At 40.5% G+C, this 17,310-nt stretch overlaps 1 protein-coding gene across 1 annotated transcript in view; it reads left to right on the top strand.

The window, feature by feature from the left end:
* Positions 1-17,310, top strand: part of LOC139388249 (V-set and immunoglobulin domain-containing protein 10-like 2) — a gene marked incomplete at both ends in the record, with an annotated part of 152,712 nt that overhangs the window by 26,978 nt on the left and 108,424 nt on the right. The window contains one exon of the mRNA XM_071134798.1: positions 2,983-3,258. Within this exon, the coding sequence (XP_070990899.1) occupies positions 2,983-3,258 (276 nt within the window). The remainder of the gene's footprint in view (positions 1-2,982; positions 3,259-17,310) is intronic.

Here is a 17,310-nt window from a genome sequence, read left to right as displayed (position 1 = left end):
CCCTATAGGCTGTTGTTGTCGTGATCAGGCCTACCACTGTTGTGTCATCAGCAAACATAATAATGGTGTTGCAGTCACGGGGTCGTGGGTGAACAGGGAGTACAGGAGGTGACTAAGTACACACCCCTGAGGGGCCCCAATGTTGAGGATCAGCGTGGCAGACGTGCTGTTGCCTACCCTTACCACCTGGGTGCGGCCCATCAGGAAGTCCAGGATCCAGTTGCAGAGGGAGGTGTTTAGTCCCACGGTCCTTAGCTTAGTGATGAGTTTCATGGGCACTATGTTGTTGAATGCTGAGCTGTAGACAATGAACAGCATTCTCACTTAGTTGTTCCTTTTGTCCAGGTGAAAAAGGGCAGTGTTGAGTGCAATAGAGAACATCATCTGTGGATCTGTTGGGGTGGTATGCGAATTGGAGTGGGTCTAGGGTATTCGGGAGGATGCTGTTGATGTGAGCCATGACCAGCTTTTCAAAGCACTTCATGGCTACCGACATGAGTGCTAGGGGGCGGTAATCATTTAGGCAGGTTGCCTTCACTTCCTTGGGCACAGGGACTATAGCGGTCTGCATGAAACATGTAGGTATTACAGACTGAAAATGTCAATACATGTCCTGTTAATGACAACTTTGAGTACACGTCCTGGTAATCCGTCTGGCCCCGTGGCTTTGTGAATGTTGACCTGTTTAAAGGTCTTGCTCACATTGGTACTATCACACTGTCATCCAGAACAGCTGGTTCTCTCATGCATGCTTCAGTGTTGCTTGCCTTGAAGCTAGCATAAAAAGGCATTTAGCTCGTCCGGTAGGCTCGCGTCACTGGGCAGCTCGTGTCTTGGTTTCCCTTTATAGTCCGTAATAGTTTTCAAGCCCTGTCGCATCCGACGAGCATCAGAGCCAGTGTAGTAGGATTCAATCTGAATCCTGTATTGACGCTTTGCTTGTTTGATGGTTCGTCTGAGTGCATAGTGTCCCGCTCCTTGAAAGCGGCAGATCTAGCCTTTAGCTCGATGCGGATGTTGCCTTTAATCCATGGCTTCGGTTTGGGATATGTGTGTACGGTCACTGTGGGGACGACTTCGTCAATGCACTTATTGATGAAGCTGATGTCTGAGGTGGTATACTCCTCAATGCCATTGGATGAATCCCGGAACATATTCCAGTCTGTGCTAGCAAAACAGTCCTGCAGCGTAACATCCGCGTCGTCTGACCACCTCCGTATTGAGCGAGTCACTGGTACTTCCTGCTTTAGTTTTAGTTTGTAATCAGGAATCAGGAGGATATAATTATGTTCAGATTTGCCAAATGGAGGGCGGGGGAGAGCTTTGTACGCATCTCTGTGTGTGGAGTAAAGGTGGTCTAGAGTTTTTTTTCCCTCTGGTTGCACTCTGACATGCTAGTAAAAATGTGGTAAAACTGATTTCTGGATGCGCATTTTCTTGTTTGCTTATGGTCTTATAGAGTTTATTGTTTAGCGCGGTCTTAGTGCCAGCATCGGTATGTGATTTGAAATAGACGGCTACAAACAATATGGATGAGAACTCTCTTGGTAGATAGTGTGGTCTACAGCTTATCATGAGGTACTCTACCTCAGGCAAGTAATACCTTGAGACTTTTTTAATATTGGACATCGCGCACCAGCTGTTATTGACAAAAAGACACACACCCCTATCCCTCGTCTTACCAGACGTAGCGTCTCTGTTCTGCCGGTGCATGGAAAATCCTGCCAGCTCTATACTATCCGTGTCTTCATTCAGCCACAACTCAGTGAAACATAAGATGTTACAGTTTTTAATGTCCCGTTGGTAGGATAATCTTAATCGCATGTCTTCAATTTTATTTTCCAATGATCGCATGTTAGCAAGTAGAACGGATGGCAGGGTGAGTTTACTCGCTCGCCTACGGATTCTCAGAAGGCAGCCCGATCTGCGCCCTCTTATCCTCAGTCTTTTCTTCACACAAATGACGGAGATTTGGGCCTGTTCCTAGGAAAGCAGTATATCCTACTCGTCGGACTCGTTGAAGGAAAAAGTTTCGGTCATAGGAGACGGTAGTAGCTACCTTATGTACAAAATAAGTTAAAGAATAAGTTACAATCAACACAAAAAAACAAACAAAATAGTTGGTTAGGAGCATGTTTAAGGTCAGCCATGCTCTTCAGTGCCATCTTATCATCTTATTAACTGACATGCCTAGTTAAAAAACGGTTAAATTAAAAAAAATACTACTACTACTACTATTACTACTACTACTATAATACAACTCCTAATGCTATACAATTCCTACTACTACTACTACTACTTCCACTACTACTGTTACTGCTACTACTACTACTACTACTACTACTACTATGATTAATGCTACTGCTACTATTACTGCTACTACTACTACTGTATTATTACTACTACTGTACTGATACTATTACTACTACTGCTACTACTATTACTGCTACTACTACTGTATTACTACTACTACTGCACTACTACAACTGCCACTACTACTACTGTACTACTACTATTACTACTCCTGCTACTACTACTGTATTACTACTACTACTGCACTACTACTATTACTACTACTGCTACTACTACTACTACTGTACTACTACTATTAATACTACTGCTACTACTATTACTGCTACTACCACTACTGTATTACTACTATTACTACTACTGCTACTACTACTACTGTAGTACTACTATTACTACTACTTCTACTACTACTACTGTAGTACTACTATTACTACTACTTCTACTACTACTACTGTAGTACTACTATTACTACTACTGCTACTACTATTACAACTAATATAACTATTACTACTACTACTGCTACAACAATTACTACTACTACCACTACTACTACACTAATATGTGTGAGTGTGTGTGTGTGTGTGTTTCTTTGTAATGCGTGTGTGTGTGTGTGTGTGTGTGTGTGTGTGTGTGTGTGTGTGTGTGTGTGTTTGTGTATGTGCATGTGTGTAGTCCCTGTCAGTAAGCCCTATATTCTGCTGAGTGATGCGTCTCCGGCGGAGGGATCTTTGGTGTGGCTGCGCTGCGGCCTAGAGAACGGCACAGGGCCGCTTTACTTCTTGTGGGAGCATGAGACACACAGCGGATTGGTCAGCACCGTCTCCCAGGGCAACAGCAGCATGTTCAACATGACAGAAGTCAACCGTAACTACACAGGCTGGTACCGTTGTGTGGCCCGGAACCAGGTCAACCAGGAACGGTCCGACCGCATCTGGCTGGACATCATCTGTTAGTATACGCACTACACACCCTAAACCCTACACACTACTTCTAATGATGAACCCTAACTTCTTACCCATCTGGCTGGACATCGTCTGTTAGTATACACACCACACACCCTAAACCCTACACACTACCTCTAATGATGAACCCTAACTTCTTACCCATCTGGAGGGACATCATCTGTTAGTATACACACCACAGACTAAACACTATACCCTTAACCCTACACACTACCCCTAGCACTAAACACTAACTTCTAACCCATCTGGAGTGACATCATCTGTTAGTATTAGGCCTGTCAAAGTTAACACCTAGCCTGCTATCATTAATAAATTAATAAACGCAAGGCATGATTAGCGGCATAATTTTTTTAAATGCTGTCAATTGCATCTCCATCTCTTTACCGCACTGAACCTTTTTTTAGCAAACATTTTTAAGCTTGGACCTTTAAAGCACATCACAAAATTAAACACTGCTACAGACTACATTAAATGCTTGGGCAATTGCATTGCTGTGCCTTTAGTCCAAATTATTCAAAAGTCATGCCCTGGTTCTATGTTTTTTCTTTCTACAGCAGATTCATAAGCATTTATATAAGGTCAGTTTAAATTAACCATGTAGTGGGCCGTTTCAAACTATTCGCAGGCCGCTATTTTTTGGTTTGTTAACAAAAAACATTTTAGTCATGTTACATAGCTATCTAGCTTGCTAGATAACAAACTGATAACCTGACCACTTACGCTGCTCAAAGAGGTGTGGTTCAAAGGTAGGATGCAAGAGTGGGGTGTATGTGTATGTTTGAGAAATAATGTGTTTAAGAGAGGCAGTAAGTGAGAGAGAGATGGTGTATTTAGTATTTTTTATTATTTTATTGGGATCCTCCTCCATGTCTGTTCTCCCTCTCACACCTCCTCTGTCTGTTCCCCCTCTCACACCTCCTCTGTCTGTTCCCCCTCTCACACCTCCTCTGTCTGTTCTCCCTCTCATACCTCATCTGTCTGTTCTCCCTCTCAAACCAGCTGATCCACTGTTCGATCTAAACCTGGAATGTAATGCAAATCCGAGGATCTGGGAATCAGCATTTGTCCTACCACTTTTAAAAGGAGGTGATCCAACTATTTTAAATAATTATAGAAAAATCTCAAAGCTGTCACCCCTGGCGAAAATACTTGATACCTTTGAAAGTGAACAGCTAAAATAGCTTTTATATACTAACTCTATTTTATCAATGTACAAATCGCGCTTCAGGAAGAAGCATAGCACAATTAAAGCAGCCATTAAGGTTTTACATGATATCACTGAAGCCCTTGACAGAACTAAGTGCACTCAATTTGATGGGCTCATGTCTGTTAAATTGTCTATTTGTAATGGTGTGATCCAGGGCACTGCACTTGGTCCCCTCGTATTCACTATTTCTATCAATAATTTAGACAAAAATGTCCAAAATGCACAACTTTTTTTTATGCTGATGATACTGTTATTTATTGTTGTGCCTCATCTCTCACAAAAGCATACAGAACTTGCAAACTGTTTTTTAAACTGTTCAAGATACCTTGTGTCAATTGAAGCTTATTCTCAATGCTGACAAAACTAAACTAATGGTGTTTTCTAATTGACACCCTTTATATGACGCCTGCTCCGGCTCTACCTCTCTGGCGCTCGAGGGCGCCGGGCTGCACTTCATTACACGCATTAGCGCTCACTGGATTCACCTGGACTCCTTCACTTTGTTGATTGCCTTCCCTACTTCTGTCTGCTCCAACGTTTGTTCCCTGTGTCAGCATGGATGTCGTTATGTGCTCATGTCCAGACGCTGTCCTGTCCTGTTCCATGTCCGTTGGTAGTTAAATGTTCACTCCCTGTCCCTGCTTCTCGTCTACCAGCGCCAATCCTTACACTTTACCATGGAGATGTGAGATTTATTTTAAACTGCCATATATGCCATAAATCCATATACTTTGATTTTGAGGCTGATTTCTTGACCTGTCAATGTTTTTAATTTGCTGTTCAATGTGTGTTAAACTCCTGTGATTCCTGTGGTTTTTACTAGATTACCTGTAGTATTTCATGTTGTCTGTATAAAATGGTGTAATGACTTGGTGCTGCCTATCTAGGCATGGACGCTCTTGAAAAAGAGATTTCAAATCTCAATGAGCGCTTCCTGGTTAAATTAAAAATCACATTTAAAAAATGAGGGAGTAGACCGACTGAAACACTGATAAGAGGGACAAGGTCTACTGAAACATTGATAAGAGGTAGTAGGACTACTGAAACATTGATAAGAGGGAGTAAGACTACTGAAACATTGATAAGAGGGAGTAGGACTACTGAAACATTGATAAGATGGAAAAGGTCTACTGAAAAATTGATAAGAGGGAGCAGGGCTCTGAAACATTGATAAGAGGGAGTAAGTCTACTGAAACATTGATAAGGGGGAGTGGGCCTACTGAAACATTGATAAGAGGGAGCAGGTTTTCTGAAACATTGATAAGAGGCAGTAGGACTACTGAGACATTGTTAATAGAGGGACTAGGCCTACTGCAACACTAATAAAAGGGACTAGGTCTACTGAAATATTGATCAGAGGGAGTAAGTCTACTGAAACTATTATCAGAGGGATTAGGTCTACTGAAACATTGATCAGAGGGAGAAGGTCTACTGAAACATTGATAAGAGGGAATAAGACTACTGAAACATTGCTACGAGGTAGTAGGACTACTGAAACATTGATCAGAGGGAGTAGGCCTACTGAAACATTGATAAGAGGGAGTAGGACTTCTGAAACACTGATAAGATGGAAAAGGTCTACTGAAAAATGTATAAGAGGGAGCATGTCTTCTGAAACATTGATAAGAGGAAGTACGACTGCTGAAACATTGTTAATAGAGGGACTACTGAAACATTGATAAGATGGACAAGGTCTACTGAAAAATTGATAAGAGGGAGCAGGTCTTATGAAACATTGATAAGAGGTAGTAGGAATACTGAGACATTGATAAGAGGTAGTAGGACTACTGAAACATTGATAAGGGGGAGTGGGCCTACTGAAACATTGATAAGAGGGAGCAGGTTTTCTGAAACATTGATAAGAGGCAGTAGGACTACTGAGACATTGTTAATAGAGGGACTAGGCCTACTGCAACACTAATAAAAGTCACTAGGTCTACTGAAATATTGATCAGAGGGAGTAAGTCTACTGAAACTATTATCAGAGGGATTAGGTCTACTGAAACATTGATCAGAGGGAGAAGGTCTACTGAAACATTGATAAGAGGAAGTAGTTATACTGAAATATTGATAAGAGGGAGTAGGCCTACTGAAACATTGATAAGAGGGAGTAGGCCTACTGAAACATTGGTAAAAGGGAGTAAGCCTACTGAAACATTGATCAGAGGGAGTAGGCCTACTGAAACATTGATAAGAGGGAGTAGGACTTCTGAAACATTGATAAGATGGACAAGGTCTACTGAAAAAATGTATAAGAGGGAGCAGGTCTTCTGAAACATTGATAAGAGGGAGTAAGTCTACTGAAACATTGATAAGAGGTAGTAGGACTACTGAAACATTGATAAGGGGGAGTGGGCCTACTGAAACATTGATAAGAGGGAGCAGGTTTTCTGAAACATTGATAAGAGGCAGTAGGACTACTGAGACATTGTTAATAGAGGGACTATGCCTACTGCAACACTAATAAAAGGGACTAGGTCTACTGAAATATTGATCAGAGGGAGTAAGTCTACTGAAACATTGATAAGAGGTAGTAGGACTACTGAAACATTGATAAGAGGTAATAGGTAAACTGAATATTGATAAGAGGTAGAAGGGCTACTGAAACAATGATATTAGGGAATAAGACTACTGAAACATTGCTACGAGGTAGTAGGACTACTGAAACATTGATCAGAGGGAGTAGGCCTACTGAAACATTGATAAGAGGGAGTAGGACTTCTGAAACATTGATAAGATGGACAAGGTCTACTGAAAAATGTATAAGAGGGAGCATGTCTTCTGAAACATTAATAAGAGGGAGTAGGCCTACTGAAACATTGTTAAAAGGGAGTAAGCCTACTGAAACATTGATCAGAGGGAGTAGGATTACTGAAACATTGATAAGAGGGAGTAGGATTTCTGAAACATTGATAAGATGGACAAGGTCTACTGAAAAATGTATAAGAGGGAGCATGTCTTCTGAAACATTAATAAGAGGAAGTACGACTGCTGAAACATTGTTAATAGAGGGACTAGGCCTACTGCCACACTAATTTGAGGGACTAGGTCTACTGAAATACTGTTCAGAGGGAGGAGGTCTACTGAAACATTGATCAGAGGGATTAGGTCTACTGAAACATTGATCAGAGGGAGAAGGTCTTCTGAAACATTGATAAGAGGTAGTAGGACTACTGAGACATTGATAAGAGGCAGTAGGACTACTGAAACATTGATAAGGGGGAGTAGGACTACTTAAACATTGATAAGAGGGAGCAGGTTTTCTGAAACATTGATTAGAGGCAGTAGGACTACTGAGACATCGTTAATAGAGGGACTAGGACTACTGCAATACTAATAAGATGGACTAGGTCTGCTGAAATATTGATCAGAGGGAGTAGGTCTACTGAAACTTTTATCAGAGGGATTAGGTCTACTGAAACATTGATAACAGGGTGTAGGACTACTGAAACATTGAAAAGCGGGACAAGGTCTAACTGAAACATTGATAGGAGGGAGCAGGTCTTCTGAAACATTGATAAAAGGTAGTAGGACTACTGAGACATTGATAAGAGGGAGTCGGCCTACTGAAACACTGTTAAGAGGGAGTAAGCCTACTGAAACTTTGATACGAGGGAATAGGTCTACTGAAACATTGATAAGAGGGAGTAGGACTACTGAAACATTGATAAGAGGGAGCAGGTCTTCTGAAACATTGATAAGAGGGAGCAGGTATACTGAAATATTGATAAGAGGTAGAAGGGCTACTGAAACATTGATAAGAGGGAGTAAGACTACTGAAACATTGATAAGAGGTAGTAGGACTACTGAAACATTGATAAGAGGGAGTAAGACTACTGAAACATTGATAACAGGTAGTAGGCCTACTGAAACATTGATAAGAGGGAGTAGGACTTCTGAAACATTGATAAGAGGGAGCAGGTTTTCTGAAACATTGATAAGAGGCAGTAGGACTACTGAGACATTGTTAATAGAGGGACTATGCCTACTGCAACACTAATAAAAGGGACTAGGTCTACTGAAATATTGATCAGAGGGAGTAAGTCTACTGAAACATTGATAAGAGGTAGTAGGACTACTGAAACATTGATAAGAGGTAATAGGTAAACTGAATATTGATAAGAGGTAGAAGGGCTACTGAAACAATGATATTAGGGAATAAGACTACTGAAACATTGCTACGAGGTAGTAGGACTACTGAAACATTGATCAGAGGGAGTAGGCCTACTGAAACATTGATAAGAGGGAGTAGGACTTCTGAAACATTGATAAGATGGACAAGGTCTACTGAAAAATGTATAAGAGGGAGCATGTCTTCTGAAACATTGATAAGAGGAAGTACGACTGCTGAAACATTGTTAATTGAGGGACTACTGAAACATTGATAATATGGACAAGGTCTACTGAAAAATTGATAAGAGGTAGTAGGACTACTGAGACATTGATAAGAGGTAGTAGGACTACTGAAACATTGATAAGGGGGAGTGGGCCTACTGAAACATTGATAAGAGGGAGCAGGTTTTCTGAAACATTGATAAGAGGCAGTAGGACTACTGAGACATTGTTATTAGAGGGACTAGGCCTACTGCAACACTAATAAAAGGGACTAGGTCTACTGAAATATTGATCAGAGGGAGTAAGTCTACTGAAACTATTATCAGAGGGATTAGGTCTACTGAAACATTGATCAGAGGGAGAAGGTCTACTGAAACATTGATAAGAGGAAGTAGTTATACTGAAATATTGATAAGAGGGAGTAGGCCTACTGAAACATTGATAAGAGGGAGTAGGCCTACTGAAACATTGGTAAAAGGGAGTAAGCCTACTGAAACATTGATCAGAGGGAGTAGGATTACTGAAACATTGATAAGAGGGAGTAGGATTTCTGAAACATTGATAAGATGGACAAGGTCTACTGAAAAATGTATAAGAGGGAGCATGTCTTCTGAAACATTAATAAGAGGAAGTACGACTGCTGAAACATTGTTAATAGAGGGACTAGGCCTACTGCCACACTAATTTGAGGGACTAGGTCTACTGAAATACTGTTCAGAGGGAGGAGGTCTACTGAAACATTGATCAGAGGGATTAGGTCTACTGAAACATTGATCAGAGGGAGAAGGTCTTCTGAAACATTGATAAGAGGTAGTAGGACTACTGAGACATTGATAAGAGGCAGTAGGACTACTGAAACATTGATAAGGGGGAGTAGGACTACTTAAACATTGATAAGAGGGAGCAGGTTTTCTGAAACATTGATTAGAGGCAGTAGGACTACTGAGACATCATTAATAGAGGGACTAGGCCTACTGCAATACTAATAAGATGGACTAGGTCTACTGAAATATTGATCAGAGGGAGTAGGTATACTGATACTTTTATCAGAGGGATTAGGTCTACTGAAACATTGATAACAGGGTGTAGGACTACTGAAACATTGAAAAGAGGAAGTAGTTATACTGAAATATTGATAAGAGGGAGTAGGCCTACTGAAACATTGATAAGAGGGAGTAGGCCTACTGAAACATTGGTAAAAGGGAGTAAGCCTACTGAAACATTGATCAGAGGGAGTAGGATTACTGAAACATTGATAAGAGGGAGTAGGATTTCTGAAACATTGATAAGATGGACAAGGTCTACTGAAAAATGTATAAGAGGGAGCATGTCTTCTGAAACATTAATAAGAGGAAGTACGACTGCTGAAACATTGTTAATAGAGGGACTAGGCCTACTGCCACACTAATTTGAGGGACTAGGTCTACTGAAATACTGTTCAGAGGGAGGAGGTCTACTGAAACATTGATCAGAGGGATTAGGTCTACTGAAACATTGATCAGAGGGAGAAGGTCTTCTGAAACATTGATAAGAGGTAGTAGGACTACTGAGACATTGATAAGAGGCAGTAGGACTACTGAAACATTGATAAGGGGGAGTAGGACTACTTAAACATTGATAAGAGGGAGCAGGTTTTCTGAAACATTGATTAGAGGCAGTAGGACTACTGAGACATCATTAATAGAGGGACTAGGCCTACTGCAATACTAATAAGATGGACTAGGTCTACTGAAATATTGATCAGAGGGAGTAGGTCTACTGAAACTTTTATCAGAGGGATTAGGTCTACTGAAACATTGATAACAGGGTGTAGGACTACTGAAACATTGAAAAGCGGGACAAGGTCTAACTGAAACATTGATAAAAGGTAGTAGGACTACTGAGACATTGATAAGAGGGAGTCGGCCTACTGAAACACTGTTAAGAGGGAGTAAGCCTACTGAAACTTTGATACGAGGGAATAGGTCTACTGAAACATTGATAAGAGGGAGTAGGACTACTGAAACATTGATAAGAGGGAGCAGGTCTTCTGAAACATTGATAAGAGGGAGCAGGTATACTGAAATATTGATAAGAGGTAGAAGGGCTACTGAAACATTGATAAGAGGGAGTAAGACTACTGAAACATTGATAAGAGGTAGTAGGACTACTGAAACATTGATAAGAGGGAGTAAGACTACTGAAACATTGATAACAGGTAGTAGGCCTACTGAAACATTGATAAGAGGGAGTAGGACTTCTGAAACATTGATAAGAGGGAGCAGGTTTTCTGAAACATTGATAAGAGGCAGTAGGACTACTGAGACATTGTTAATAGAGGGACTATGCCTACTGCAACACTAATAAAAGGGACTAGGTCTACTGAAATATTGATCAGAGGGAGTAAGTCTACTGAAACATTGATAAGAGGTAGTAGGACTACTGAAACATTGATAAGAGGTAATAGGTAAACTGAATATTGATAAGAGGTAGAAGGGCTACTGAAACAATGATATTAGGGAATAAGACTACTGAAACATTGCTACGAGGTAGTAGGACTACTGAAACATTGATCAGAGGGAGTAGGCCTACTGAAACATTGATAAGAGGGAGTAGGACTTCTGAAACATTGATAAGATGGACAAGGTCTACTGAAAAATGTATAAGAGGGAGCATGTCTTCTGAAACATTGATAAGAGGAAGTACGACTGCTGAAACATTGTTAATAGAGGGACTACTGAAACATTGATAAGATGGACAAGGTCTACTGAAAAATTGATAAGAGGTAGTAGGACTACTGAGACATTGATAAGAGCTAGTAGGACTACTGAAACATTGATAAGGGGGAGTGGGCCTACTGAAACATTGATAAGAGGGAGCAGGTTTTCTGAAACATTGATAAGAGGCAGTAGGACTACTGAGACATTGTTATTAGAGGGACTAGGCCTACTGCAACACTAATAAAAGGGACTAGGTCTACTGAAATATTGATCAGAGGGAGTAAGTCTACTGAAACTATTATCAGAGGGATTAGGTCTACTGAAACATTGATCAGAGGGAGAAGGTCTACTGAAACATTGATAAGAGGAAGTAGTTATACTGAAATATTGATAAGAGGGAGTAGGCCTACTGAAACATTGATAAGAGGGAGTAGGCCTACTGAAACATTGGTAAAAGGGAGTAAGCCTACTGAAACATTGATCAGAGGGAGTAGGATTACTGAAACATTGATAAGAGGGAGTAGGATTTCTGAAACATTGATAAGATGGACAAGGTCTACTGAAAAATGTATAAGAGGGAGCATGTCTTCTGAAACATTAATAAGAGGAAGTACGACTGCTGAAACATTGTTAATAGAGGGACTAGGCCTACTGCCACACTAATTTGAGGGACTAGGTCTACTGAAATACTGTTCAGAGGGAGGAGGTCTACTGAAACATTGATCAGAGGGATTAGGTCTACTGAAACATTGATCAGAGGGAGAAGGTCTTCTGAAACATTGATAAGAGGTAGTAGGACTACTGAGACATTGATAAGAGGCAGTAGGACTACTGAAACATTGATAAGGGGGAGTAGGACTACTTAAACATTGATAAGAGGGAGCAGGTTTTCTGAAACATTGATTAGAGGCAGTAGGACTACTGAGACATCATTAATAGAGGGACTAGGCCTACTGCAATACTAATAAGATGGACTAGGTCTACTGAAATATTGATCAGAGGGAGTAGGTCTACTGAAACTTTTATCAGAGGGATTAGGTCTACTGAAACATTGATAACAGGGTGTAGGACTACTGAAACATTGAAAAGCGGGACAAGGTCTAACTGAAACATTGATAGGAGGGAGCAGGTCTTCTGAAACATTGATAAAAGGTAGTAGGACTACTGAGACATTGATAAGAGGGAGTCGGCCTACTGAAACACTGTTAAGAGGGAGTAAGCCTACTGAAACTTTGATACGAGGGAATAGGTCTACTGAAACATTGATAAGAGGGAGTAGGACTACTGAAACATTGATAAGAGGGAGCAGGTCTTCTGAAACATTGATAAGAGGGAGCAGGTATACTGAAATATTGATAAGAGGTAGAAGGGCTACTGAAACATTGATAAGAGGGAGTAAGACTACTGAAACATTGATAAGAGGTAGTAGGACTACTGAAACATTGATAAGAGGGAGTAAGACTACTGAAACATTGATAACAGGTAGTAGGACTACTGAAAAATTGATAAGAGGGAGTAGGCCTACTGAAACATTGGTAAAAGGAAGTAAGCCTACTGAAACACTGATACGAGGGAATAGGTCTCCTGAAACATTGATAAGAGGGAGTAAGTCTACTGAAACATTGATAAGGTAGTAGGACTACTGAAACATTGATAAGAGGGAGTAGGACTACTGAAACATTGATAAGATGGACAAGGTCTACTGAAAAATTGATAAGAGGGAGCAAGTCTTCTGAAACATTGATAAGAGGTAGTACGACTACTGAGACATTGTTAATAGAGGGACTAGGCCTACTGCAACACTAATTTGAGGGACTAGGTCTACTGAAATACTAATCAGAGGGAGTAGGTCTACTGAAACATTGATCAGAGGGAGTAGGTCTACTGAAAAATTGATCAGAGAGAGTAGGCCTACTGAAACATTGATAAGAGGGAGTAAGACTACTGAAACATTGATAAGAGGTAGTAGGACTACTGAAACATTGACAAGAGGGAGTAGGACTACTGAAACATCGATAAGAGGTAGTAGGACTACAGAAACATTGATAAGAGGGAGTAGGTCTACTGAGACATTGATAACAGGTAGTAGGACTATTGAAACATTGATAAGGGGGAGTAGGACTACTTAAACATTGATAAGAGGGAGCAAGTTTTCTGAAACATTGATTAGAGGCAGTAGGACTACTGAGACATAGTTAAGAGAGGGACTAGGCTTACTGCAAGACTAATAAGAGGGACTAGGTCTACTGAAATATTGATCAGAGTGAGTAGGTCTACTGAAACTTTTATCAGAGGAATTAGGTCTACTGAAACATTGATAAGAGGGACAAGGTCTACTGAAACATTGATAAGAGGGAGCAGGTCTTCTGAAACATTGATAAGAGGCAGTAGGACTACTGAGACATTGTTAATAGAGGGACTAGGCCTACTGCAACAGTAATAAGAGGGACTAGGTCTATTGAAACATTGATCAGAGGGTGTAGGTCTACTGAAACATTGATCAGAGGGAGTAGGTCTACTGAAACATTGATCAGAGGGAGTAGATCTACTGAAACATCGATCAGAGGGAGTAGGCCTACTGAAACATTGATAACAGGGTGTAGGACTACTGAAACATTGAAAAGCGGGACAAGGTCTACTGAAACATTGATAAGAGGAAGTAGGTATTCTGAAATATTGATAAGAGGGAATAGGTCTACTGAAACATTGATAAGAGGGAGTAAGTCAACTGAAACATTGATAAGAGGTATTAGGACTACTGAAACATTGTTAAGAGGGAGCAGGTCTTCTGAAACATTGATAAGAGGGACAAGGTCTACTGAAACATTGATAAGAGGAAGTGGGTATACTGAAATATTGATAAGAGGCAGAAGGGCTACTGAAACATTGATAAGAGGGAGTAAGACTACTGAAAGATTGATAAGAGGTAGTAGGACTACTGAAACATTGATAAGAGGGAGTAAGACTACTGAAACATTGATAAGAGGTAGTAGGACTACTGAAAAATTGATAAGTGGGAGTAGGCCTACTGAAACATTGGTAAAAGGGAGTAAGCCTACTGAAACACTGATACGAGGGAATAGGTCTCCTGAAACATTGATAAGAGGGAGTAAGTCTACTGAAACATTGATAAGGGGTAGTAGGACTACTGAAACATTGATAAGAGGGAGTAGGCCTACTGCAACACTAATAAGAGGGAATAGGTCTACTGAAACATTGATAAGAGGGAGTAAGTCTACTGAAACATTGATAAGAGGGAGCAGGTCTTCTGAAACATTGATAAGAGGCAGTAGGACTACTGAGACATTGATAATAGAGGAAATAGGTCTACTGCAACACTAATAAGAGGGACTAGGTCTACTGAAACTTTTATCAGAGGGATTAGGTCTACTGAAACATTGATCAGAGGGACAAGGTCTACTGAAACATTGATAAGAGGAAGTAGGTATACTGAAATATTGATAAGAGGTAGAAGGGCTACTGAAACATTGATAAGAGGGAGGAGGACTACTGAAACATTGATAACAGGGTGTAGGACTACTGAAACATTGAAAAGCGGGACAAGGTCTAACTGAAACATTGATAGGAGGGAGCAGGTCTTCTGAAACATTGATAAGAGGTAGTAGGACTACTGTGACATTGTTAATAGAGGGACTAGGCTTACTGCAAGACTAATAAGAGGGACTAGGTCTACTGAAATATTGATCAGAGTGAGTAGGTCTACTGAAACTTTTATCAGAGGAATTAGGTCTACTGAAACATTGATAAGAGGGACAAGGTCTACTGAAACATTGATAAAAGGAAGTCGGCCTACTGAAACATTGATAAGAGGGAGTAAGTCTACTGAAACTTTGATACGAGGGAATAGGTCTACTGAAACATTGGTAAGAGGAAGTAGGTATACTGAAATATTGATAAGAGGTAGAAGGGCTACTGAAACATTGATAAGAGGGAGTAAGACTACTGAAAGATTGATAAGAGGTAGTAGGACTACTGAAACATTGATAAGAGGGAGTAAGACTACTGAAACATTGATAAGAAGTAGTAGGACTACTGAAAAATTGATAAGAGGGAGTAGGCCTACTGAAACATTGGTAAAAGGGAGTAAGCCTACTGAAACACTGTTACGAGGGAATAGGTCTCCTGAAACATTGATAAGAGAGAGTAAGTCTACTGAAACATTGATAAGGGGTAGTAAGACTACTGAAACATTGATAAGAGGGAGTAGGACTACTGAAACATTGATAAGATGTACAAGGTCTACTGAAAAATTGATAAGATGGAGCAGGTCTTCTGAAACATTGATAAGAGGTAGTATGACTACTGAGACATTGTTAATAGAGGGACTAGGCCTACTGCAACACTAATTTGAGGGACTAGGTCTACTGAAATACTGATCAGAGGGAGTAGGTCTACTGAAACACTGATCAGAGGGAGCAGGTCTTCTGAAACATTGATAAGAGGCAGTAGGACTACTGAGACATTGTTAATAGAGGGAATAGGCCTACTGCAACACTAATAAGAGGGAATAGGTCTACTGAAACATTGATAAGAGGGAGTAAGTCTACTGAAACATTGATAAGAGGGAGCAGGTCTTCTGAAACATTGAAAAGAGGTAGTAGGACTACTGAGACATTGTTAATAGGACTACTGAAACATTGAAAAGCGGGACAAGGTCTAACTGAAACATTGATAGGAGGGAGCAGGTCTTCTGAAACATTGATAAGAGGTAGTAGGACTACTGAGACATTGTTAATAGAGGGACTAGGCTTACTGCAAGACTAATAAGAGGGACTAGGTCTACTGTAATATTGATCAGAGTGAGAAGGTCTACTGAAACTTTTATCAGAGGGATTAGGTCTACTGAAACATTGATAAGAGGGACAAGGTCTACTGAAACATTGATAAGAGGGAGTAGGACTACTGAAACATTGATAAGAGGGAGTAGGCCTACTGAAACATTGATACGAGGTAGTAGGACTACTGAAAAATGGATAAGTGGGAGTAGGCCTACTGAAACATTGGTAAAAGGGAGTAAGCCTACTGAAACACTGATACGAGGGAATAGGTCTCCTGAAACATTGATAAGAGGGAGTAAGTCTACTGAAACATTGATAAGGGGTAGTAGGACTACTGAAACATTGATAAGAGGGAGTAGGCCTACTGCAACACTAATAAGAGGGAATAGGTCTACTGAAACATTGATAAGAGGGAGTAAGTCTACTGAAACATTGATAAGAGGGAGCAGGTCTTCTGAAACATTGATAAGAGGCAGTAGGACTACTGAGACATTGATAATAGAGGAAATAGGTCTACTGCAACACTAATAAGAGGGACTAGGTCTACTGAAACTTTTATCAGAGGGATTAGGTCTACTGAAACATTGATCAGAGGGACAAGGTCTACTGAAACATTGATAAGAGGAAGTAGGTATACTGAAATATTGATAAGAGGTAGAAGGGCTACTGAAACATTGATAAGAGGGCGGAGGACTACTGAAACATTGATAACAGGGTGTAGGACTACTGAAACATTGAAAAGCGGGACAAGGTCTAACTGAAACATTGATAGGAGGGAGCAGGTCTTCTGAAACATTGATAAGAGGTAGTAGGACTACTGTGACATTGTTAATAGAGGGACTAGGCTTACTGCAAGACTAATAAGAGGGACTAGGTCTACTGAAATATTGATCAGAGTGAGTAGGTCTACTGAAACTTTTATCAGAGGAATTAGGTCTACTGAAACATTGATAAGAGGGACAAGGTCTACTGAAACATTGATAAGAGGAAGTCGGCCT

This window comes from Oncorhynchus clarkii, chromosome 29, assembly GCF_045791955.1.
Source record: "Oncorhynchus clarkii lewisi isolate Uvic-CL-2024 chromosome 29, UVic_Ocla_1.0, whole genome shotgun sequence".
In the NCBI taxonomy this organism is placed as follows: domain Eukaryota; kingdom Metazoa; phylum Chordata; class Actinopteri; order Salmoniformes; family Salmonidae; genus Oncorhynchus; species Oncorhynchus clarkii.
This window is presented reverse-complemented; position numbering and strand designations above follow the sequence as displayed.